The 25,410-nt window shown below is 39.1% G+C and overlaps 1 protein-coding gene across 1 annotated transcript in view; it reads right to left on the reverse strand.

The window, feature by feature from the left end:
- LOC135209656 (uncharacterized) overlaps positions 1 to 25,410 on the reverse strand; it is a 54,493-nt gene that overhangs the window by 19,698 nt on the left and 9,385 nt on the right. Inside the window, 11 exon segments of the mRNA XM_064242387.1 lie at positions 8,650 to 8,813; positions 10,335 to 10,488; positions 10,938 to 11,144; positions 11,359 to 11,442; positions 14,082 to 14,195; positions 14,197 to 14,360; positions 14,363 to 14,401; positions 18,247 to 18,330; positions 18,823 to 20,454; positions 21,987 to 22,240; positions 23,543 to 23,711. Of these exon segments, the coding sequence (XP_064098457.1) occupies positions 8,650 to 8,813; positions 10,335 to 10,488; positions 10,938 to 11,144; positions 11,359 to 11,442; positions 14,082 to 14,195; positions 14,197 to 14,360; positions 14,363 to 14,401; positions 18,247 to 18,330; positions 18,823 to 20,454; positions 21,987 to 22,240; positions 23,543 to 23,711 (3,065 nt within the window).

Genomic DNA, 25,410 nt, shown 5'->3' on the forward strand with positions numbered 1-25,410 from the left:
GATAAAAGTCCGAGTACAAAATTTCGAAAGGAAAGATAATGTCATCCAGTAATTATGATGTAGTTTTTAATAGAGTTTAAAATGTTGAAAGAGAACTTATACGTTAATAAGTGTTATAAGAAACTAGCAGCCATAAATCTGCAGAGATAAAGTGACTGGTGAGGGAATTTTTCTTGATCTTTAGTTATATAGCAACCCCAGGTTCTCAACACAGAATATTCCCATGAAACTATTGATTTTAGACTATATTAACTGGAAGTTTTCCTTGAAATTATTTCATAATATTGAAAACCTATTAAAAATGATATTGTTATGTTACAATAAAGTTTCATACATACTTACCTGGCAGATATATACATAGCTAAGACTCCGTCGTCCCCGACAGAAATTCAAATTTCGCGCCACTCGCTACAGGTAGGTCAGGTGATCTACCGGCCTGCCCTGGGCGGCAGGACTAGGAACCATCCCCGTTTTCTATCATATTTTCTCTCTTCCACCTGTCTCCTGCGGGGAGGCTGGGTGGGCCTTTAATTGTATATATCTGCCAGGTAAGTATGTATGAAACTTTATTGTAACATAACAATATCATTTTCATACAATCAACTTACCTGTCAGATATATACATAGCTGATTGGGCACCTTTCCGGTGGAGGGTAAGAGACAGCTACTATATGGAATAGACAGGTAAAACAACATATGTTGTAGGTATAAATAAAACCTTGGTTCCTACCTGACAGGTGGTAGACTTCGTGGGTGTTTGCCCAGTAGTTCTGCATCACCTCAAGAAAACTTTAGCGAGATATATGATCTATGGCCAAGAGTTCTTGTGGGTCTGCCGATGGGGTCTTATCCGCTTACTCGGCAGAGCCTGAAAGGACTTTGTCAATGGGTGCTGATCCACTTATATGACAATACACCTTATGAAGGAGCACACAACCAATCCCGACCACCTGATCCTAACCATATGTTAGAACTAAGGATTGTTCAGAGTTATCCCCGAACTTGTCACAACAACCGTAACTCAAAACCACTACGCACACATACATAATTTCTAAAAAAAAAAAAAAAAAAAAAAAATTATACTCATCTAATTAGATATGACAAGATTCTCTTACTGAACAACATAGACGGCCGCCCGTGCTAAACCAAGTCCTCCATTGTTCGAAGAGACTCCAGACCATATCTAAAAAGAAGAAAGTATATACTTTTAAGGATTGGTGTCGGCTCCCGTACCCAGAATCGTATCCGCCGATACGAACGGACCTAGAGAAAAACACTTCTCATATGTCACACGAACGTCTTTCAAGTAATGAGATGCAAATACTGAGTTGCATCTCCAAAATTGTCGTATCTATGATGTTTTTAAGCGACATATTCTTATGAAACGAGAGAGACGTCGCTACTGCTCTCACTTCATGAGCTTTAACTTTCAACAGTCGTAACTGTTCGTCAGAACAGCCACCTTATGCGCGTCTGTAATGACGTTCCTCACAAAGAATGCCAGCGCATTCTTGGACATCAGTCTTGTGGGTCTTTTACCGCGCACCAAAGACCTTGTCTAGAGCCTCCATCTGATGCTTTCTCTGAATGTAAAACTTTAGAGCTCTTACAGGGCATAGAGATCTTTCTGCTTCTCTTCCTACGAGACTCGATATGCCTTTGACTTCAAATGACTTAGGCCAAGGGATTCGAGGGATTCTCATTCTTAGCTAAAAACAGTCGCTTAAACGAGCAAATAGCTGAGTCTCCTTGAAACCTACTTTATCTTGCAGAGCATGTAATTCACTAACTCTCTTTGCCGTAGCTAAAGATAATAGGAATAGGCATTTTCTGGTGATGTCTCGAAAACGAAGCCAGATGAGGAGGTTCGAATCTTTCAAATGAAAGAAACTTGAGGACCACGTCTAGGTTCCAGTTCGGAGGGACCGTTCCTTCGACTTTGAAGTCTCAAATGACCTTATGAGATCGTGGAGATCTTTATTATCTGCCAGGTCTAATCCTCTATTCCTGAAGACAGCCGAGAGCATACTTTCTGTATCCCTTTATTGTGGATACAGCTAGATGAGATTGCTCTCTCAGGAATAGAAGGAAATCAGCAATTTCCGCTATAGAGGTAGTGGAGGAGGACAACTTCTTAGATCTACACCACCTTCTAAAAAACCTCCCACTTCGATTGATATACTTTTCGTAGTGGAGGTTCTGCGTGCTCTCGCGATCGCGCTTGCAACTTCGCGAGAAAACCCTCTCGCTCTGACGAGTCTTTCGATAGTCGAAAGGCAGTCAGAGCGAGAGCGGGGACGGTTTTGATAGTACCCTTCTTGAAGTGTGTTGTCTGAGAAGATCCGTCCTTCTTGGTAGGGATCTTGGAAAGTCTACGATCCACTCTACCACCTCCGTGAACCAATCTTGGGCCGGCCAAAAGGGGGCTATCAATGTCATCCTCGTCTCCTTTGACGCACAAACTTTTTATTACTAATCCCAGGATTTTGAATGGAGGAAAAGCATATACGTCTACTCGAGACCAATCTAGCAGGAAGGCGTCATACCATAAGAGCTCTTGGATCTTCCACGACCGAGCAAAAGACTGCCAGCCTTTTGGAAATGAATGTGGCGAAGAGATCCACATGAGGTGTCCCCAACAGCGACCAGAGATCTTGACCACACTTCCTCGTGTAGGGTCCACTCTGTATGAAGGACCTGGTTCCTCCTGCTGAGTCTGTCCGCCCTCACATTCTTTACTCCCTGCACGAACCTTGTCAGAAGGGAGATGTTCCTGTGAGACGTCCAAAGCAAAAGGTCTCTCGTCAGTTCGTAAAGGAACGAGGAGTGAGTCCCTCCCTGTTTTCGAATGTAGGCAAGTGCGGTGGTGTTGTCCACGTTTACTTGCACTACTTTGTTCGACACCAGAGGTTCTAGACTCTTCAAAGCCAGATGCACGGCGAAGAGCTCTTTGCAGTTTATGTGCCAAGTCACCTGCGCTGGTTCCCAGGTGCCTGTCACCTCCTTCGAGCCTAATGTTGCTCCCCAACCTTTCTCCGACGCGTCGGAGTACAAACACTAGGTCTGGGTTCTGTGTCCTTAGAGAGATCCCTTTTGTCTCTTCCAGGAGGGGGCAACCACCATTCCAGGTGCGATCTTATCTCCACTGGAATGGGAAAGACGTCCGAAAGTTGTCCAGTTTTCCAACTCCAAGACTTCTTGAGGAAGAATTGAAGCGGACGTAAATGAAGTCTTCCTAGCGGGAAGAAAACTGTTCGAGCGAGGAAAGGGTCCCTAGAAGGCTCAACCATTCCCTCGCCGATGTATGTTCCCTTCCTTAAGAAGAGAGAGACTATCCGCAAACCTTTTGCGATTCTCTCTTGCGAAGGAAATACTCGAAAACCCCGAGAATCCATCCGAATCCCCAGATAGACTAAGTCCTGTCTGGGGTCAGCTGCGACTTCGAGGTTCACGAGCAATCCAACGCTTTGATCAGATCTAAAGTTAAACTTCAGGTCCTCCAAGCACTGTCTCTCTGATCTGGCCCTGATGAGCCAGTCGTCCAGATACAGAGAGATATTTACTCCTTTGATGTGAAGAAACCTCGCCACATTCTTCATCAGGCTTGTGAAGACCTGAGGAGCTGTGGACAGGCCGAAACACAAGGCTCTGAACTGAAAGATCCTTCCCCCAGTCATGAAACGGAGTACTTCTTCGATGAAGGGTGGATCGGGACGTGAAAGTAGGCGTCCTGGAGATCTAGAGACACCATCCAATCTCCTTGTCGTAATGACGCCAGGACTGAAGCAGAAGTCTCCATGGAGAACTTTTCCTTCCGAACAAATTTGTTCAGAGAGCTGACGTCCAGTACTGGTCTCCAGCCTCCCGAGGCTTTCGCAACCAGAAAAAGGCGATTGTAAAACCCCGGGGAGTTTTGATCTAGTACTAGTTCTATCGCTCCTCTTGTCCCACATTTGTTCCACCATCGATCGAAGAGTATCCCCTCAGCACAGGATCCTTGTACTTGGCTGTTAGTTCCCATTGGTATTGACGTTAGGGGAGGGGTGTGTTCAGAAAGGGATACGATATCCCTTCCTTATTATAGCCAACGATGACGCGTCTGTGTTTATAAGTGTCCAGGCCTCCACAAATCCCAGGAGCCTGGCACCTACTGGTGCTTGGAGGAGAGAAGCTTCATTTTCCCTTTTTAAAGGGACGAAAGGCAGACCTAACCTCTCTTCTCCGGAGCCTTCCTTCTTGCGGGAGGTCTGGAGGTCGGACCACCTCGAAAGGGCTGAACCGATGTACTCGGTCCCTTTCTTGTCAGATGTAGAAGCAGGCTTCTTCTTCCTTGCTGACTGCGTCAGAAGATCCTGAGTCGCCTTCTCAGTTAATGAATGAGCAATGTCCTTCACCAACTGAGAAGGGAACAAAAAGTCAGACAAAGGCGAATACAGCAGCGCTGCCCTCTGAGCGTGGGAGACTGCCTTGGTTAAAAAGGCACCATATACCGTCCTCTTCTTTAGAAGACCTGCTCCAAACAAAGAGGAGATTTCAAAAGAGCCATCCTGTACCGCTTTGTCTATACAAGACAATATGCACAAAAGGGCGTTCCGGTTCGATCCCTTCCGAATCATGGGCTTTCTTGGACATCACCCCAAGGGACCAATCTAAGAAGTTGAAAACTTCCAATACATGAAAGAGTCCCTTGAGGAGATGGTCCAGTTCAGAAATGCCCCACGTAATCCGTGCCGAGTTGAGACCTTGTCGACGTGAAGCGTCAACTAAGGTCGAAAAGTCTGCTTCTGACGTAGACGGAGAGCAATACCCATATTCTCTCCCGTCTGATACCAAATGCCTCTTTTACCAGCTAGCTCGCTGGAGGCATGCAGAAGACCGTTCTTACTAAGTCCTTCTTAGACTTCATCCACGAGTCTAAGGATTGTAGAGCCTCTTGCATTGAGTGGTGGCTCCATTGAGGAAAAGACGAAGACTTCTTCGTCTTAGCACTCGAAAACAGAGAGCGCGGAGAAGGAGGAGCGGCAGGAGTCAATTCGTCTCCATACTCCTCTAGAAGCAAGGCAGTCAAAACTTTATAGTTCGACAGTCCTTCTCTTCCTTGATATTCTTCATCCGAGTTTCCTTCCAACTCGGGATCTAAATGAGTCTCCGCTCCCACCTCTGTACGTTCCTCCTCTGGAGGAGACAAACTCCTAATAGGAGAGGGCTAAGGGAATGATATTCTTTCCTCTTCCCCGCTTTAATAGCCTTGGAAGGCGCCAAAAGCTCAGGCTTCTCTCGATAAATAGAAGACGCTTCCCGCTTGGATGACGCTTCTCGTCCGCCAAGCGTCCTGGCTGACGCCTCCCGCTTACTTGGCTGCTGACGTCCGGATGACGCCTCGCGCCTGGAAGACGCTCCGCTCTCAAAAGGCGTCCTACTTGGCGCCAAAAATATTGGTTGGAGCTTCACGTCTACCAACAGCTTTCAAAGACGCTTCATTGTCGAAAAAGACGGTCTCACGTTCTCTCTGGTTGTTACAGTAACTTTTCGTAAAGCAAATCCGATCTCGGCTCTCCCCCGAACCCGAAGCGTTCTGTCAATATGTTTAGAAAGCTTTTCAACGTCTTGCAGACGCTTCCTCGCTTAGCAGGGGGCAAGGAGAGGACGAGACTTCTTGATTGGAAGCGCAAAACGTCCTTCCTACGACGGCGCCTAAAACTCCCACTCGGAGAGGACAAGTTGCTCTTGAACTGCCATAATCAATTCTCTTGAAGCTTCCCTACCACGTCAACTGCATGACGCCTTTTCGTTCTCAATCGTCAATCGGGGGAGAAGTAGGAAAGGGTAACTTCTGCGTGCTCGCTCGGGTGACGCTTGACGCCACCTGCGCCATTCTTAATAGAAGAGGGAGGCGTCATCGGAGAAAACGCTCTGGGCTCGAATTCAATTTCGGGTTCTTTCATATGACGCTCAGAGGCATCGATAAATTCTACTCTTCCCCACCCTCGTTTAGGTGAGGGAGATGGGATGAGGATGAGAAACACTCAACGAAGGGACCCGCTTTTTTCTAGAAGTGCCCTTGAGGCAAAGACTGCCACGAAAACAGAGCTAGACTGAAGGGACGTCTGACCGTTGGGGGATTCCCCACCACGACCTCCTTAAAGGCTTTCGAACTTTCCTTCTCCACTGGGCATGGGGGAGCTCTGGAAGAGGTCTCAGGCACTGGGAGCGTCGCAGGGCACGATTCAAAACGCCCCCACCCTCCACAACAACTGGGGGGAACTCACTTCACGTAATGGCTCACTTTGTCAACTAGCCGTTACCTTGTAATGTCCGCCAGTTTTGGACTTGCATGTCTCGAATCGTAACTTTCAGATCGGCGCATCTCCCCGAGGTCGATTCCGAAATGAAGTACACTTTGTGAATATGAGAAAACATAGGGAGAATCTAAATCAGTAGGATTAGAAGTTATTCAGTTAAAAAGGCTCAAATAGGCCTTGAAACTCACACTTTCAGAACGTCAACCCTATCCCATCTCTAACTTCTTCAAATAAGAAGTTAAAGTCTTCCACTCTTCTGCATTTACATCCCTCGCATTTCATTACAACGTAATTATTAGCAGAACACTGAAACCCCCTACATTTACGGCATACAGTGTGAGGATCAACCGAAGCTTTCGGTATCCTCACCCTGCAGCCTACATTCACACACATTCTCACACTCACATTTGAATCAGACATACTGAGAAAAATCCAAAAAGCAATTCCAAAAACAGTCCGCAGTAGCGAATGCCAAAAACACGATCCAGATACGTCACCAAAAAGCCGAGAAACGATGATCAAAGGATGAAATAAGAATCTAAGTCAGGAGGTAATAGCAACAATGTTGATACCACCGGCGACAGAGAAAATATGATAGAAACGGGGATGGTTCTAGTCCTGCCGCCCAGGGCAGGCGGTAGATCCACCTGACCTACCTGTAGCGAGTGGCGCGAAATTTGAATTTCTGTCGGGGACGACGGAGTCTTAGCTATGTATATATCTGACAGGTAAGTTGATTGTATGAAAATTTGCAGTTATTATTAAGCAGGAATTTTTACAGAGTTGTCAACATAAATGCAATGGAACGAAGTCAAGCTTAAGAGTAATTCAAATGTTCTTTAATAGGTCACTAAAACGATATGTTCAATGGTTATTTTTGCCTGAAATTAAAATCATATAGTTGCCTTAACCTATTAAATGTATTTCCCTAAGTTAAATAGAGTTCAAAAGTTCAAAATAAATTAAAGCATGTTTGTATAGGCTTACATGGGCCCATTTTTGTCTATGCTAATCTGAAATTCATTTATCAAGGTATATACCTCGTAAATAAATCAGTAAAGGTTTATTGAACAGTTGATCATCTGATTAGTGTAACTATAAATGTTCCCTTACAACTATAGTAATCTAGTAATAAAGTACTTCAATGAAGTTACACATCCTTTATGTTACTATATTCGTAATAACTTTGAGTGTGTTGTTTCACTATATATATATCTTCTTCAAATCATGCCAGCATTTCTATATAAGTAAGCATTTTATACTCTTCACACGTGCGATTCTCTGCCTTGTTCCCTTTACAAAGTGACCCCAGAAAACTCCCTTAAGGATATAATGAATTCCTTTGTAAACCTTATGAGGTCATTCTTCATTCGATAATAACTTAAATGCTGGTATTTATCTATGTATAAGGTAATTCATGTCTATTTCATTGTACATGGCAAGCCATGAATTATCAACTATATGCACTTTTCACAATCAACACTTGAAAGAAATGGCCAAAATTTATCACAGATGGAAGAATTCTGTTCGATATAAACACCTATACTCAAGTTTCACTTAATATTAAGTGGTCTTGTGTCAGTGTTGACAAATGGGCAGGATGTATGAAGAGTTACATACAAATATTTTGTATTATGACATTCAGTTTATAATAAGTTACTTTACATGGCTGAAAAATATTTTTTTACTTGTTCAAAAATACTTACTAGTACACAGAAATCCCCTCTTCCAACCCCACCCCCCCCAAAAAAAAAATAAATAAAAAACCACTGGACTGAATGTACATTTTATAATAAAATTTTCATCCTATCACCGAGCTATCTATTTACTAGCACCGGTGTATTAAAAAGGGTGACATTAATAAGAGGGAACTAGAAGAAAATAACCCAGATTTGGCACTTGTAATCTGACAAATGTACGTTGTCACCGTGAGGCAGCGACATTTTCCCATTTTTATTATTTCTGCCATTACTCTGATTGCAATGCATATAGTTAGTAGATTTTTCTTTCGTTTTGACTTAATTGCTTACAGGAATATTGTAAAAAAGATGTTCGTACACGTTAGGGTGTGCATATACCAGAGTAAAATATGCTATATGTATGTTGAAAACCTATTGCATACTTATTACAAGTTGTGAAGTCCAGGATGACTATACGAAGCAGTGGCTAAGGCTCACATTATCTTGATAACTTGTATGCCAAATGTTAGTCATATATTAACATTAAGTAGTCGACTTGTTTATGATATGCTTTATTACATTGTGGTAAAAATGTTTCGTTTTTGTAGACATGCTTCGCCCCTAAAACCCTCCAGCCACTAAGCCTGTCATACTTTTGGTCAACTTACCATAAACGAGACTTCTGCATTGAAAGCCATTCTACCTGTAATCACAGCAGGTTTGTCGACAAGCCACGCCATCTCTGAGAGCTCCGTGTAATTGATACCATTCACCATACCGGTGGGGTTTGTCAGGCGGTTCACTGTCAGCGGTTTCTTGAAAATTAAAGCTCCTGTGGATGTCATGAATTAAAAGAGCTTCGGTTGATAAGGAGGATACAGAAAGAAAGGTTTAAGTTACAATTCAACGACTCATTCATTGACTTTATGCAATTTAAGTTTAATATAGGTGCTACAGAAGATTGGATGTCATGAATTAGAGTTTGGGTGAATATGGAGAATAGAGAGAGAGAAAAGTTTAAGTTAGGATTCAACGATTAAGTCACTGACTTTATGCAATTTAAGTTTAATATACGAGGTACACAAGATAATTCTTATTCTTGATAATGGAAAACATCCATTTTCGTCATACTGAGTTTGATAAAACCACCCACTGGAGTGTCTCACTACTAAATAGGAATCACTTTTGTCCCCCACCAACTTCGAACCAATCAAAAAAGCCCACCCCATCCCCCTCCCATCCCCTCCCCCTCCCCCACTTCCCCCCCCAATTCCCCAATTTGTCTCTGAACTCTGATGTTTTCGTCCTAAGAAAAGTAACTAAGAAAATATAATACCAGTAATATCAATAAACAGTCTTCAGCATTCAAGCTTTATCAACATTTGAAGAACTAAATATTCACAAACGCATCGTCTCGAAAGGACGCACAAACATTCTTCTGAACAATCCATCAATTTTTTATATGAAAAGTAAACATCACTTGAAGTTGCATTGTTTATCAACACAGCAACGCCTTGATTATCGGTGCTGAATGTAAACAAAGAATTGCAACAGAGCAGTTCCACTATTGATTCGCAACACTAAATAAACAGGTCAAATGAAAATATCTCTTCAACCAATACCGGGTATAAATGATATGAAACTATGTGAATCTTAATTCTCTTTGTGGTAATATTTTTTTAGGGTTCTAAATGATTAAAACTTATGGCTTCTTTTTATGTTTGTGAGGGTTTCTGCAAATATAAAAAACTGCTCTATAATTCAATGCTTTTCAAGAACGTATACGGGAAATTTATTCATTTTGTTTTATTTCAAATTACTTTTCTACAGTAAAGATTTGTACTGCGATGAACAGAGTTTACATTTCTGATACCTACATCCCCAACATAGTATTCAATAAACGAATGGATTTTTCATGTCTTTTTTTTTTTTTTTTAATACTGAATTCTAGTTTACTTCACTATAAAGTTAAGTCACAATACCATTTTAGGACTAGTTACCTATCCCAATATGCTTTGGAATCCATGCCCATCTCCGTTCAAGGAATTAAAGTTGTGACTCTGCATAATAAGTCTTCAAATTGAAGTTTATTTAAAGTCATCATAAAAGCTAAATAACTAGTGACCTATTCCAATAATGCTTTTGAATCCATCCCCATCTCCATTCAAAGAATTAAAGTTGTGATTCTGTATAAATAGTCTTCAAATTGAAGTTTCTTTCAAATCATAAACACTAAACATCCATGCAATACATTCATGACCCATCTCTTAAGACCATGGAAGTCCATACAATATGGAACAAATATGTAAAAAAAGGAGAAATGTCAATTACTTTTACATGAGCAAATCAATACCTTCTATATTTGCTGGTTCGTCCAGCTGCACTGCATCTCTTGCCATCTTGACTTTCACATCAGTGCCCACCCTACCAGTCACTTCTACAGACCCAAGAACCTTCACAGAACCTGTGAACCTTTTAAGACCAGTGACGATCTGTCCGCCTGTAGTCTGTGACCAAGACAGAGGTAATTAGTTTAAATACAGTTGTCATAACACAGAAACAGCTAATTCAATTGCAATTTTAATTTTTATTCAGTCTGGATTTGGAACTTCTTGAAATGTTAAAGACATTTCCAAAATCAGCAGAAATTTACATTTATTTTCAGTTTTAAGTTTTAGGTATTTTTGAATGACTTAACAAGACTAAAGTAAGGTAATTGGTTGAAATATAGTTGTCAAAACACACAAACAGCAAAATCAATTGAAATTTTCATTTATACTCAGTCTGGATTTGGAGCTTCTTGAATAAGTTAAAGACATAACTAATTCACATGAAATTTATATCTATATTCAGTTTAAATTTGATGTATTTCTTAATTGACTTAACAAGACTAAAACGAAACGTCTGCATGGCTTGAATGGTTTGGAATAACTAAACGTTTGAAAGGGTCATTTACCATCAGTGTGTTTTCAGCCTCCTTCGCCAGATTCCACGAGTTGACCAGGCCGTCAACGTGCACGTCGTTGGTCGTTATGTTGCCGAAAGTGACGTTGTGGGGGATGGTTTGTACTTTGTCCCTGCGTAAGTAATCAGTCTCGAGATTGAAGCCATTCAGGTAAGTTGTGTCTAGATTGCCCTCTAAATGAACGTTTCCTTTGATCACCTGTCAATGGTATCAAGAACGTCCAGGTGACAAGGCCTTCGATTTATCAATGAGACAAATGCTTTTGTTAATTTGTATTGCGAATTGTTCGTCATGGAAAAAAAAAAGCAGTTTTTATCAGAGAGAGAGAGAGAGAGAATCCTCGCTGAATCTTGTTACACATTTCAAACATACCGAAAGGTTAAAGAATAATACTAAGTTTGGTCGTACTTACAAGGGATGCATCGATGACCCTGTCTTCGTTTAGATATAAGGCACCTTTTTCCAGATTCTTCATGTTGAAGGCGTCTATTGAACCCTGTGAATAATGAAAGAAGAAACATTTGAAGTGTTTTAGATATAACTGATTCACGCACGTCATTATGGAAATATAAATGAAATATTGCTCGCATAAATAAAGGAAATGTTAGCAAGTAATAAAACTGCTAGGATTATTATCAGAGTCCTTATTGGATGAATTTGAGCGGATGTATATCATGCATTTTTTCGCTTTGCGAGACAAATTACTGGCTGGTAATTAATGCTCTTTTTAAGCCTAATCTTCAGAGAAAAAAATGGAGAGAGGGGTTAAGAATCTTAATCCTAAGCTTTACAGAAAAAAAAATGCAGAGGGAAAGGGTTTAGAATCTATGGGTAAATATACATAAAACGGAAACTTTCTATAACTGTAACAGACTGGAGGTAAGGGGAATGAAGCCTATTATTTAAATAGAACTAATTTAAGGCAGTGTTTTCTAATAACACAGTGCTCTAAGAGGTCCACAATTATAATGTTAAAATTTCGTGTATGATTTGTCAACACTTTATAAAAGCTTTCGAACCCTTTCCTGGTTTCATCTTCAGTCCAAAGGAATGACTAAAAAAAAAATGTGTGTGTTGTTAGTCATTCATTTGGACTGAGGATGAACCCATGAAAGGGTTCGAAAGCTTTTATAAGGTGTTGACAAATCATACAATAACTTTTAAAATTTTCATTATTGTGGACCTCTTAGAACATTGCATATACTCTCGAGATAATTGAGTTTTTCCCAAATGATACAGTATATAATTGAGCGCGAGATATTTAATTATAACTCCGTGTCAAACTCGGAAGGAAACTTATGTGATCTGCTACAGATTAGTCAGAGAACGGCAATATGGTTTGGTACACGTGAATACTAAAATTTACCCGGTACAGCTGTTGTATTATTGTAAAAAAAATATATATATATATATGATTTGCCCCTAGCAAAAGTCTACCCTTACCTTGCTTCTGACTATATACCGACCTATGACGTATTCACGAGCTTATCTTCACAAGTAAATCGTTGTTGTTGTTGTCTTTGTTAGAGACTTTAATCCAGAGCTATGTATGGATACAAATATATTTAATCTAGCAATACTTTTAAATATAACTCAGTATCCATAGATAATTGTGGATTTTTTTCTCTAAATTTAGGACTAGTTTCTCTATTATTATTATTATTATTATTATTATTATTATTATTATTATTATTATTATTATTATTATTATTATTATTATTATTATTATTATTAATTATTATATTCAGAAGATGAAACCCTATTCATAGTGTTGAATCTAGCTCTGGATAGTGAAACATAAGTGATATGCAACCCTTAAGACTCATGGTAATTTGATTATTATTATTTTTTTTTTTTTGTCCTATCACAGTCTTCCAATTCGACTGGGTGGTATTTATAGTGTGGGGTTCCGGGTTGCATACTGCCTCCTTAGGAGTCCATCACTTTTCTTACTGTGTGTGCCGTTTCTAGGATCACACTCTTCTGCATGAGTCCTGGAGCTACTTCAGCCTCTAGTTTTTTCCCAAGTTCCTTTTGCAGGATCTTTGGGCTCGGTGCCTAGTGCTCCTATGATTAGGGTAGATTCCACTGGCATATCCCCTATCCTTCTTATTTCTATTTTCAGATCTTGATACTTATCATTTTTTCCTCTCTTTCTCTTCAACTCTGGTGTCCCATGGTATTGCGACATCAATGAGTGATACTTCTTCTTGACTTTGTCAATCAACGTCACGTCTGGTCTGTTTGCACGTATCACCCTATCCGTTCTGATACCATAGTCCCAGAGGATCTTTGCCTGATCGTTTTCTATCACTCCTTCAGGTTGGTGCTCGTACCACTTATTACTGCAAGGTAGCTGATGTTTCTTGCACAGGCTCCAGTGGAGGGCTTTTGCCACTGAATCTTGCCTCTTTTTGTACTGGTTCTGTGCAAGTGCCGGGCATTATCGCTTATGGCTGATGTGGTTTATGGTTTCATTTTTTCGTATTGCACTTCCACCTACATATGGGAGAGATGTATTTCCGTCTAATCGTTCTTTTGAACATATCTGGTTCTTAGGGCCTGATCTTGTGCCGTTGTTATCATTCCTTCAGTTTCCTTCTTTACCTCTCCCCTGTGAAGCCATTGCCGTGTGTCATCGCTGGCTAGTTCTTTAGTCTGTCCTCATGTATTGTCCGTGCATTGGTTTGTTGTGCCAGTCCTCTATTCTGTCTGTCATTCTCCTGTCTCTGTATATTTCTGGGTCTTCGTCTACTTTTATTAGTCCTTCTTCCCATGCACACTTTAGTCACTCGTCTTCACTGGTTTTCAGATATTGCCCCAGTGCTCTGTTTTCGATGTTGACGCGTCCTCTATACTTAGTAGTCCTCACTCCTTCCTTTCGTGCTATGTATAGTCTGTCCGTAATTTGCTCTTGGGTGTAGTGCCACTTTGTGTATTGATTATTATTATTATTATTATATTATTATTATTATTATTTTATTATTATTATTATTCAGAAGATTAAAACCCTATTTCATAAGGTTGAATCTAGCTCTGAAAAGCAAAACATAGGTGATCTGCAATCCCCCCAAAACTTAACCTTAATCCTTCATGGTATCATAAAACCGAGACACTGCCTCTTCATCAGCTCACCTTAACTAGTAAATCCTTAGTCCGTATTTCAGGGGTCGTAACCCTTCCATTTACAGTGACAGTTCTGTTCAGTTTCAGAGGAGAACCGATCCTGACGGCGCGCTTGAGGAAATCGTCGAAGTCGACAACCGTTGAGGAACCTCACATTGACGTTCCTCACTTCGGGTGGCTGGAGGAACCTCTTCTTGCCAGTGATGGCGGCGACGTTCGCGTCGTTCAAGCTGACAGCGTCGTTCAAACGGGCTGTCAAGTTCAGGCCGTTCAGGAGGCCATTCACTCGAGGCGTTGAACGTTGACGGGGCCGTGGAACGTGACGTCGCCTGAAAGAAAGGAAAGGTTTCACTTGCATTATTATTATTATTATTATTATTATTATTATTATTAATTATTAATTATTGATTATTATTATTATTATTTATTATTATTTTATTTTATTCATTATTGATTTTTTTTTTGCTTTATCACGTTTCCTTCCCCAAATTCGACTGGGTGGTATATATAGTGTGGGGTTCCGGTTGCATCCTGCCTCCTTAGGAGTCCATCACTCTTCTTACTATGTGCGCCGTTTCTAGGATCACACTCTTCTGCATGAATCCTGGAGCTACTTCAGCCTCTAGATTTTCCAGATTCTTTATCAGGGATCTTGGGATCGTGCCTGATCGTTTTCTATTACTCCTTCAGGTTGGTGCTCGTACCACTTATTACTGTAAGGTAGCTGGTGTTTCTTGCACAGGCTCCAGTGGAGGGCTTTGCCACTGAATCTTGCCTCTTTTTGTATGGTTCTGTGCAAGTGCCGGGCATTCGCTTGCTATGTGGTTTATGGTCTCATTTTTCGTATTGCACTTCCTACATATGGGAGAGATGTTATTTCCGTCTATCGTACTTGAACATATCTGGGTTCTTAGGGCCTGATCTTGTGCCGCTGTTATCATTCCTTCAGTTTCCTTCTTTAGCTCTCCCTCTGTAGCCATTGCAAATTGTCATCGCTGGCTAGTTTCTTTAGTCTGTCTCATGTATTCCCCCGTGCATTGTTTGTTGTGCCAGTCCTCTGTCTCTGTCTTTCTCCTGTCTCTGTATATTTCTGGGTCTTCGTCTACTTTTATTAGTCCTTCTTCCCATGCACTCTTTAGCCACTCGTCTTCACTGGTTTTCAGATATTGCCCCGTGCTCTGTTTTCAATGTTGACGCAGTCCTCTATACTTAGTAGTCCTCTCCCTCCTTCCTTTCGTGTTATGTATAGCCTGTCCGTATTTGCTCTTGGGTGTAGTGCTTTGTGTATTGTCATTTTGTTTCCTGGTTTTCTGACTTCTATGCTGCGGAGTTCTGCCTTCGTCCATTCCACTATTCCTGCGCTGTATCTGATTACTGGCACTGCCCATGTGTTTATGGCTTTTATCATATTTCCTCCATTGAGTTTTGACTTGAGTATCGCCTTGAGTCTCTGCATATATTCTTTTCCTGATCGTGTCCTTCATCTCTTGGTGTTTTATCTCCATCCTTCATTATTCCCAGGTAATTTGTATCCTGTCTCATCTATGTGTTTGATGTTGCTCCCATCTGGTATCTTTATCCCTTCAGTTCTCGTTACTTTGCCTTTTTGTATGTGACTAAGGCGCATTTTTCTATTCCAAACTCCATCCTGATGTCCCCAGATACAATCCTTACAGTCTGGATTAGGGTATCTATTTCCTTGATGCTCTTACCATACAGCTTGATGTCGTCCCATGAACATCAGATGGTTGATTTTGTTGCCCTCTTTTCTTGAGTTGGTACCGGCATCCATCTTCTGTAGTACTTTTGTCATGGGAATCATGGCTACTACGAAGGAGTAGTGGGGACAGTGAGTCGCCCTGGAAGATCCCTCTCCTGATATTAACCTCTGCTAGTCTTATTCCAGAGCTTGTAAGTATTGTATTCCAGTTGCGCATTGTATTTTGAGGAAGCTGATGGTATTTTCGTCTGCCCCATATATTTTCAGGCATTCTATTAGCCATGTGTGTGGTATCATGTCGAAGGCTTTCTTATAGTCTATCCATGCCATGCTTAGGTTGGTTTTCCTTCTCCTACTGTTTTTCATTACCATTTTGTCTATCAGGAGCTGGTCTTTTGTGCCCCTACACTTCCTTCTGCAGCCTTCTGTTGGTAGGGGATGGTGTTTGTCTCCTCTAGGTAGTTGTATAAGCTTTCACTGATGATACCTGTTAGTAACTTCCCACATTATTGGTAGGCAGGTGATAGGCCTGTAGTTACTGGCTATATTTCCCTTACTCTTGTCTTTTTGTACTGGATGGTTCTTCCTGTGGTCATCCATTTGGGTGCATGGTGATTGAGATACAATGCTGGAGTTGTTTGTTCTGCTATTCGTGGGTGTAGGGCCTTGAAGTTTTTGAGCCAGTATCCATTGGACTTCATCGGGACTGGGGTTTTTCCAGTTTGGCATTTTCTTTAGTTTGGTGTCTGACTGTGTCTGTCGTGATCTCTGTGAATCTTTGTTTTATTCTCCCTGTTTCTTCTTCCTTGACTTCCTGGAGCCATGTTGCATGTTTGTTGTGTGATACCGGATTGCTCCATATGTTTTCCCAGAGTCTCTTACTTGGTTCGGCTTCAGGAATTTCTGGGTGGTTGTCTTCCCCGTCTTAGTTGGCTGTATAGTCTTTTCTGGTTGGTTCCGAATAGTTTGTTCTGTTGGTATCCTCTATTCCTGTTCATGTACCGTTGGATCTTGTGTGCTTTGGCCTTAAGCCTCTGTTTTACATCTTCTATTGTGTTGTTTAGTCCCCTCTCTTGTACTTTGTATTTCTCGTTGAGTTCCTCCTTTGTTTTCTTGCTTCTTAGCCTTTTTTCTGCCATCTCTTTCAGTTTACTCAAGTCAGATCTCATCACCATGATTTGCTTTTCCAGGCGCCTTTTCCAAGGAGGTTGCTGTTTTGGTTTCTGTTGGGTTGGTTGTGACGGTGGTGTTGGTGTTCGAATCCCCATCAGTTCTGCTACTAATCTTGCTCCTGCATATGTCAAGTTATTTGTTTCTGTGATACTGGTGGTGTGTATTAGGCCCATTATTTCATTGACCTCACTTGTTTTCTCCCTTAATTTCTTGGTGTTGTAGGCTTTCATGGTGGGGATCTTTGTTCTCTCTGTATCTGGCTCCATCCATTGTCTAATCTTTTCTACCCATTCCGTCCTCTGTTACTTCGTCGGTGTTTCTTCGTGTGTCGTTGTTTGATACTTCATCCTCCCTGTCGTCTTCTGTGGCATCGTCTCTCAGTTCGTCTTCGTGTAATTCGTTGTGTGACAACAACAACAACAACAACAACAACAACAACAACAACAACAACAACAACAACATCATCATCATCATCATCATCATCATCTCATCATCATCATCATCATCATCATCATCATCAATCATCATCATTCATCATATAATTATTAATTATTAATTATTAATTATTATTATTAATTATTATTAATTATTATTATTAATTATTAATTATTAATTATTAATTATTAATTATTAATTATTAATTATTAATTATTAATTATTATTATTATTATTATTATTATTATTATTATTATTATTATTATTATTATTATTATTATTATTATATTATTATTAGCAGCTACTATAGAAATACATTCTTTTATTGCAAGTCTTCATAGATAAGTAATAAGTAATAAAATAAAATAAATAAAATAAATAAATAGATAAATAAAATAAATAAACTAAAATCAAATAAGTAAATTAAATAAATAACATAAATAAATAAAATAAACAAATAAATAAATAAATAAAATAAACAAATAAAAGAAAAATAAATAAAATTTAAATAGAATAAATAAAATAAATAAAATAAATAAAATAAAGTAAAATAAAATAAAATAAAATTAAAAATAAAAAAATAAAATAAAATAAATAATATAAATAAATAAAAAATAAAATAAATAAATAAATAAATAAATAATAAAATTAATAATAAATACCCATAAATAACAGCGTTACCTCGCAAGACGATCTCTTTCTCCTTAAAACTGTCAACAATTTTTTTCTCATCAAATTCATTTGAATGTTTTTCGCAATGTTGGGGACGTCTTTCTCGGCAATAATGTTGGTGGCAAATGTTTATACGGAGCCGTGATAGTCTGTTTGGTGTTTCGCGTCAGGAGCTGTCTTTCGGAGTTCGAGTCCAATTAATCTCCTTAGCTTCTAGGTTACCCTTCACGCGGAGACCTTTCGCAAAAGTTTTCTTTCCTGTGGAGAGAAAAAGGGTGAATCTGGTGTACTTAACTAAGATTATTATCAACTGATAGTGTTTTTGTAAAAAAGATCAATATTTATTAGCCTAAATAAAAGCACTTTAAATAACGAGAGAGGGGTTATTATCTAGGTAGGTCCTTAGGTAATGAACAAATATTTTAAATCTTAAGGATACAGTGAGCATACCCAGCGTTAGACTGATACAGCCAATTATTTTAATACATGGAAAGTTATTAGATGTTAAAACTGAATCCCTAAACAAACCAAATCCCTAATTAATGATTAGATATTAAAACTGAATCCCTAAACAAACCATATCACTAATTAATAATTATATATTAAAACTGAATCCCTAAACAAACCAAATCACTAATTAATGATTATATATTAAAACTGAATCCCTAAACAAACCAAATCACTAATTAATGATTAGATATTAAAGCTGAATCCCTAAACAATGTGAAAACCAATACTTCAAATTTTCACCTGTTATGACTTGGTTTGGGATGTCCGGATACACTGCATCATCGCTCAACTTCTTCAGGTCGTAATAGTGGAAGAGTCCAGGTCCAGTGATGCCTTGATGCAGTATCATACTCTCCCACCTGATGCTGCCAGACAAGGTTCCATCAGAATCAAGTTTAACAGCATTTTCACTCAGGGCCTTCAGATTGATGCCGTTGGCGCCTTCACCACCTCTAGTTGTGATAGGGCCACGCACGGTTAGATTGCTAAACACGACGTTCCCATCGATGACAACTGTTTTCTCTGATGTTACAAGATTTCCCAGTTCCTTTTCCAGGTCTAATTTGTTGATGGTATTTGTGTAGAGTGTGTTACGGACCTCAACCGGACCTGTTACAGTTAAAGTTCCACTATGGTTAAAGAGAGAACTCACACTCATCCTCCTCGCATTGACGCTGGTCAGGTCAATTCCATTGACCACGATGGGATTAGCCATTGTAATGGAATTAGAGGTCAGATGCTCAAATTTACAATTGCGGACGGTCTGAGGGGCGGTGAAAGTCTGAGCACCGTCTACAGTTACAACGTTTACAAAATCAACATTGTTAACCTTTCCTGTCACCTCGAGTTCCTCTGCCATAATGATATCATCAAAGGTTATTTTACCCGTAACTACCTGTCCTGGTCTATCTATATATACCGCGTCCTCTTTCAAACGTGCCAAATTAACATGATCAACAAAGCCAGAGACATTCAAGCTCCTGAAGGAGACGTTATTCTTGAAGGCCTTCTGACCCGTGATGACATACGGCTTGTCAAGGGTCACCAGGTTGGAAATGGATTCGTCATTCAATGTGCTTTCGAATGTGGCCCTCGAGACGTTTAGTCCCGCTTTGAAGGTTTTCGGAGAGTCTACAATCATGGGCAACTCATCGTCAAGTAGAATATCTTGAGCAAGCGCACCGAAGTCTAGTTTATTAAGGGTACCGTTAAATGTTATCGAGGGGACTCTCAGATTCTTGAGAAAGATCACTTCGAATTCTTGGTTCTTGGTGAATTTGGGGTCGTTGATGCTGGCGTTCAAGTGGTCCAGGTTGACGCCATCCACGATCCTCGAGTTTACTTGCAAGTCACCCAGTATAGTAAAGCCACCAGTGAAGTGCTTTTCTCCCTCGATGTTCTGGCTAGTGGTCAAGGTCACAATCTGATGGATGGAGAGGCCATTGACCTTTGACCCCTTCGCCATCTCTACGGAATCGATCACCAGATGACCAAACCTCTTGTTACCAAAGTGTATTTCACTCCTGTTCGAGATGGGATATTCATCGGGAAATCTTTTGCCATTAATTTTTCCCGTGACTATCAGTTCCTTCTTGACCACCACCATGGGCACTGATATGGTCCCTGAAACGGTTGCTGGCTGGTCTATGAAGACAGTTTCTTCCATGAACACCTTGGTGTCTATTCCCATTATGGAATTTGCATCCAACCTCACGATGTTCAGGTCTTGTGTGAATTCCAAAGACCCCTTTATTCTGCCGCCACTTGTCTTGAGGGCGCTATAATTCAGACGATTTATATCAACTGTATCTACTATGCCAGAGTCCACCGACACGATCTCGACAGTCAGGTCTTCCAGGAATTCGCAGTGGCCTTCAAAGAACATTATAAGGAATCATACAGAAATCAAATTTCACTCTGAATGAATGCAAAGTTCATAATTAGTTGTCCAGTATGGAAAGAGCAATAATAATTACATAAGCAAAATCATTTGATCACTCGCTTCATAAAAAGGTTTTATTCCAGAATGTGAAGTTCATAACTTTTTCCTAGCAGGGAAAGTCTCCTAATTATTTTGTAAGCAAGATCGCTGTCCTTCAGGAATTAACAGTGTCCTAAGAATTACATCTTACTATAAGGGGCGTATGTCTGTCCGTCCGTCTGTTATTCAATCACGGCCAAACGGCTGGTCCGATGGGCAAAAAACTTGGCAAGGTTATAGTGGGGACCACTAAGATGGTATATAATGGGGTTTCGTCTTACCTCCCCCGACTCCTCCGAAGGGGTTGGGGGTGAAAAGGGATTCTCTGAAACAGAGATGGTTCTGTCCGTGAAACGAGGATGGTTACGCCCGTAGACTTAGTTACATTACGAATTTTCATACATAATTTCTGTATGCATGTTTGCTAGTTACATGAATTACAATGAATATCAAATATTACAATGAAGATTTTTATAAGGGTTCTACTTCATTAGTTTGAATTTATAATTATTTTCCTAACATGGAAAGAACACTTAGAAATATAAAAGTAAATTATTTTATCGTATGCAGTGTCTTAAAATTAACACGAGTTATATAAAGGCTTCCCAAAGAATTCTATTTCAGAATATTCACAATGTTTCCCAACAAGGAAAGAGCCATAATTATTATATAAGCAAGACCACGGTCTTCCAGGTATTCACAGTACCCAAAATAGTTTGTGAATTATACAGGTATCAAATTTCATGCTGAAGATTTTCCAAAAGTTTTATTTCAGAACTGTGTGGTTCGTAATTATTTTCCCTAGCATGGAAAGGGCCCTAATTGTTTATGCAAGATTACTTGATCATTAATTATTTGTGTTTGTTGTCCTTATTTGGTTGTTTGTGTACTGTGTTACGAGATATTATTAAAACTAGAAAAATATACGAGATTTTTGTTTTCATACCCGAAAATCCGGTAAATTCGGTTTCAATCATCATTACAGAAATGCATCGTAACTGAATATTTATGGTATAATTCAATATTGACGTATAATGATACATCAATTGAAATTTGGTAACAAATGAGCAATTAAGTTTTTTTATATTATCAGTTATGTAAGGAAAATTCGTTTTAAAGTTTAAAACAGAACTGAATATACAGCCCACCACTAAAATGAAAAAGCTCCGTACAACTGTTCATCCATAATCTTCCACAAATATTGGCTTTAGTTCACACACATGAAATATCAAATAGAATACAGAGTTTGTTATTACCATCGACATCGTTTGAATATCAATAGTATATCTATAGTTAGTGAATAATATGGACTTTGGATTTGCATTTGTGAGAGAAACAGAAAACCTAAGATTAATGCTTCCCCGTCTCTCAGACCAGATTCCATAGGGATTGTGTGCAAACAAAGAAACTAAACAACACTAACCAAGGGTAACTGCTTCGTTAATGCTAGGAATTGAAGACACATTGACGTCTCCAACAGTCGCGTCCTGGCCCCTGAGAATTAGGGTATCTGCCACGACAGGGTTCAGATACGTTGCACCTGCTATCGTATTTTCCTCGGTCGTACGCACGAAGTCCCCTATTGGAATGCCGTTTATATTCCGGGCATTCAAATTACCAATGGTCACGGGCCTGGTGAAGACCTTCGTTCCTGTCACAGCCTCCTTGCGGTCTTTCCTGAAGGGAAGGTGATTGGGAATATATAAAGAAAAAACAGTTACTCATCATCAGTAAGGTTTGTAGCATTTTCTGAAAGGCAAATACAGATTGACTCACCAGCTAGATTAAAAGTATTTTCTGAACGGGACATATAGTAACTGATAAGAAAGTTGGGCTGACAGGCCAACCCACTGAGGCAGCCATTCAACGCTTCATACTGAAAACTGGGAGTTCGAGGGGTTGGAAAGCAAGTGAAAGGGATCCAGAAAATAAAGAATAGGTAGTACAACGATCTAAAAGTGAAACAGGGAGGCATCCCAAGGTTGCAGTAAGAAGTAATAAGAAAAGTTGGATAGCAATTCTGAAAAATGGAAGGTAACATATGAGACTAGAAATGGGTGCCGTTAAGAGGCCAAAGGAACTGTACAAAAACCCTTTAATAATGTCTACATTGTACCACGTGAGGTGCACTGAGGGCACTAACCCAGTGCAGAGGGATATATAGAATATTAAGGTAAAACACTTGGATATGACTTAAGCTCCCTTCCTTAACTCTTCCCCCACATAGAATAAAAACTCCTCACTCGCAGGAAAAGAATTATATCTCGCCCCATTAATATTCATAATTATCTCCACTGAATAAAAGGTGTCGGCAATAATTTCGTGTGGGGCATAAAATTGCCCCAGTGAATGCATATGCACTTCTTCCATTAATTTGCCCGGGAGTTGGTCAGAATATGGTGTTTCCGCTCCATTTTAACTTAGAAATATTCGTTTGTTTATCTTTGAGTCATCTGCAAGGACAAGGCCTCAAGATTGATTACTTTACGAGGAGGAGGAGGAGTTTGTCAGAAGTATATACAATATACAAAAGAAGGAAAGGAGAATTCTCTAACCAGTACGATAGTGGATTATACACTTCAGCCTTTCACCTTCTCCCATATCAGAAAAATGTGCCAGATGGAGGGAAAACTAACGAATTGTAAGACATTAGATGTATAAGATCTAAACAGTAACAGGAGATGTCAGAACTGAATTTTATTAGCCAAGTAGATATGATTTCTTGTAGGGAGGAAAATCTTGAAATTTGAAAGTGCATTCATTGACCAAATCAGAAATCCCTTTCAGGTTAGGGAGTAAAGTAACATCATATTCAGATACCTCATTGGCCTGGATATTTGTGCAGGATGAGTCTGGTGTCACACTTCATCAATTCGTGTATTACCGATGGTAAAATACCATCCTATCCACATTAAATGCTTCTGTTAGACCTTTTATATAAAAAAAAAAAAGTTGGTTAACAGACACTATATAACCTACCTGACAATATCTGTCAGTGTCTTGCTAAGAGGGAAAGGCCTCCCGGTTCTGTCCAGGGAGACAGTGAAATTCAGTTTTGTGGTATTCAGTTTACCGATGTGGAAAGCCCCGTTCTTCAGCGTCTTCTTGCCACTGATAACTCGATTCTTGTCTCCGTCCAAAACAGCATCTAATGACACAAGCCAAACGGGGTAAAGTCTCTCTTAATACGATGAGTTTTCTTGAGAGAAGGGGGCCACGAGGAAATGAAAGGCCTAAGCCCAGCAGCAATGGGGGGAAAGAAAAGAAAACGAAAAAAAGAAAGTAAAAGAGATAGAGAGAGATATTAGCAGGAGATAGGAGAGAGTAGAGAGGAGGAGGAGAGTAGAGGAGAGAGGATAGAGTAGGCCGATAGAAGAGAGAGAGCTAGAGACGAGATATAGAGATAGAGAGAGAGAGAAAGAGAGAGATTGATATAGAGAGAAATATAGAGAGAGAAGATAGAGAGAGGAGGAGATATATAGAGAGAGATATATAGGGAGAGGATGTGCACAGAGAGACAGAGAGAGAGAGATATAGATAGAGAGAGAGAGAGAGAGGAGATGGAGAGACCTATATACGATAGAGAGGAGAGAGAGAGAGAGAGATAGAGAGAGTAGATTAGGATATAATTAAAAGATAGATAGCGTAGAGGAGAAGAGATAGAGATATAGATATAGAGATAGAGAGATTAGATGATAGAAGAGATAGAGAGGAGAGAGAGAGACAGAGAGATGTAGAGATATAGAGAAGATAGAGAAAGAGATTAGCTATAGATAAAAGAGAGATATAGAGAGAGAGATTATATAGATAGAATGGGAGATTTGAGATATATAGTAGATATATATTTAGGATAATAGATATATCTATATATAGATATGGATTGTATTTATAGATCTGAGAGATGATAAAGTATAGAGTAAGAGGAGTAGAGAGAATATTGAGATATAGAGAGGGGAGATAGAGAGTTATAGAGAGATTTATAGGTATAGATTAGATATAGATAGAGAGAGAGATTATAGATTAGAGATTAGAGAGAGGAGATTGTTTATATAGTAGAGAGGGGGGGAGATATAGACAGATAGAGAGAGATCTAGATATTACTAGAGAGAGAGAGTTAGAGAGATAGAGTAGAGGTATATTATAGATAGATATGATTTATGATAGAGAGATATATATGGGGAGAGAGAGAGATATATATAGAGTACATATATAGATATAGAAAGATAGGGGGAGAGATTATATAGATATATATATATAGATATAGAAAGAGTAGGGAGAGGATTAAGAGCTTAGGAGATTTGAGAGAGATAGGGAGGTTAGAGATATATATATAGATAGGATAGAGATATATAATATAGAAAATATATAAGAGATAAGAGATAAAGAGAAGAGATAGAGCCTAGATACTATATATATATATATTATAATATATATATCGTTACTTAGTATTATTAGGTAGACATAGTATATATATTATATATATATATATTAGGACCTATAGTATATATAGATATATTGATTTTTTTTATAATGTCATATATAAATATATATATGATATAGGAATATATAATATATAATATAGATATATATATATACTTATATAGGGATAATATATAGATATTATATTATAAGTTAGATATACATATTATATATATATATATAGATATAATATATAGATATTATAGATATATATAATATATAGATAATATTATATTAGATATTATATATATAAAATAGATATATATATAGATATATATATATATATTATATATATATAGAGAATATTCTTTTTGGTATTATTTATATATTATATATATAGAATTTTGTTATATTTTATATTGAGATAT

Source organism: Macrobrachium nipponense, chromosome 11, assembly GCF_015104395.2.
Source record: "Macrobrachium nipponense isolate FS-2020 chromosome 11, ASM1510439v2, whole genome shotgun sequence".
NCBI classification, from domain to species: Eukaryota; Metazoa; Arthropoda; class Malacostraca; order Decapoda; family Palaemonidae; genus Macrobrachium; species Macrobrachium nipponense.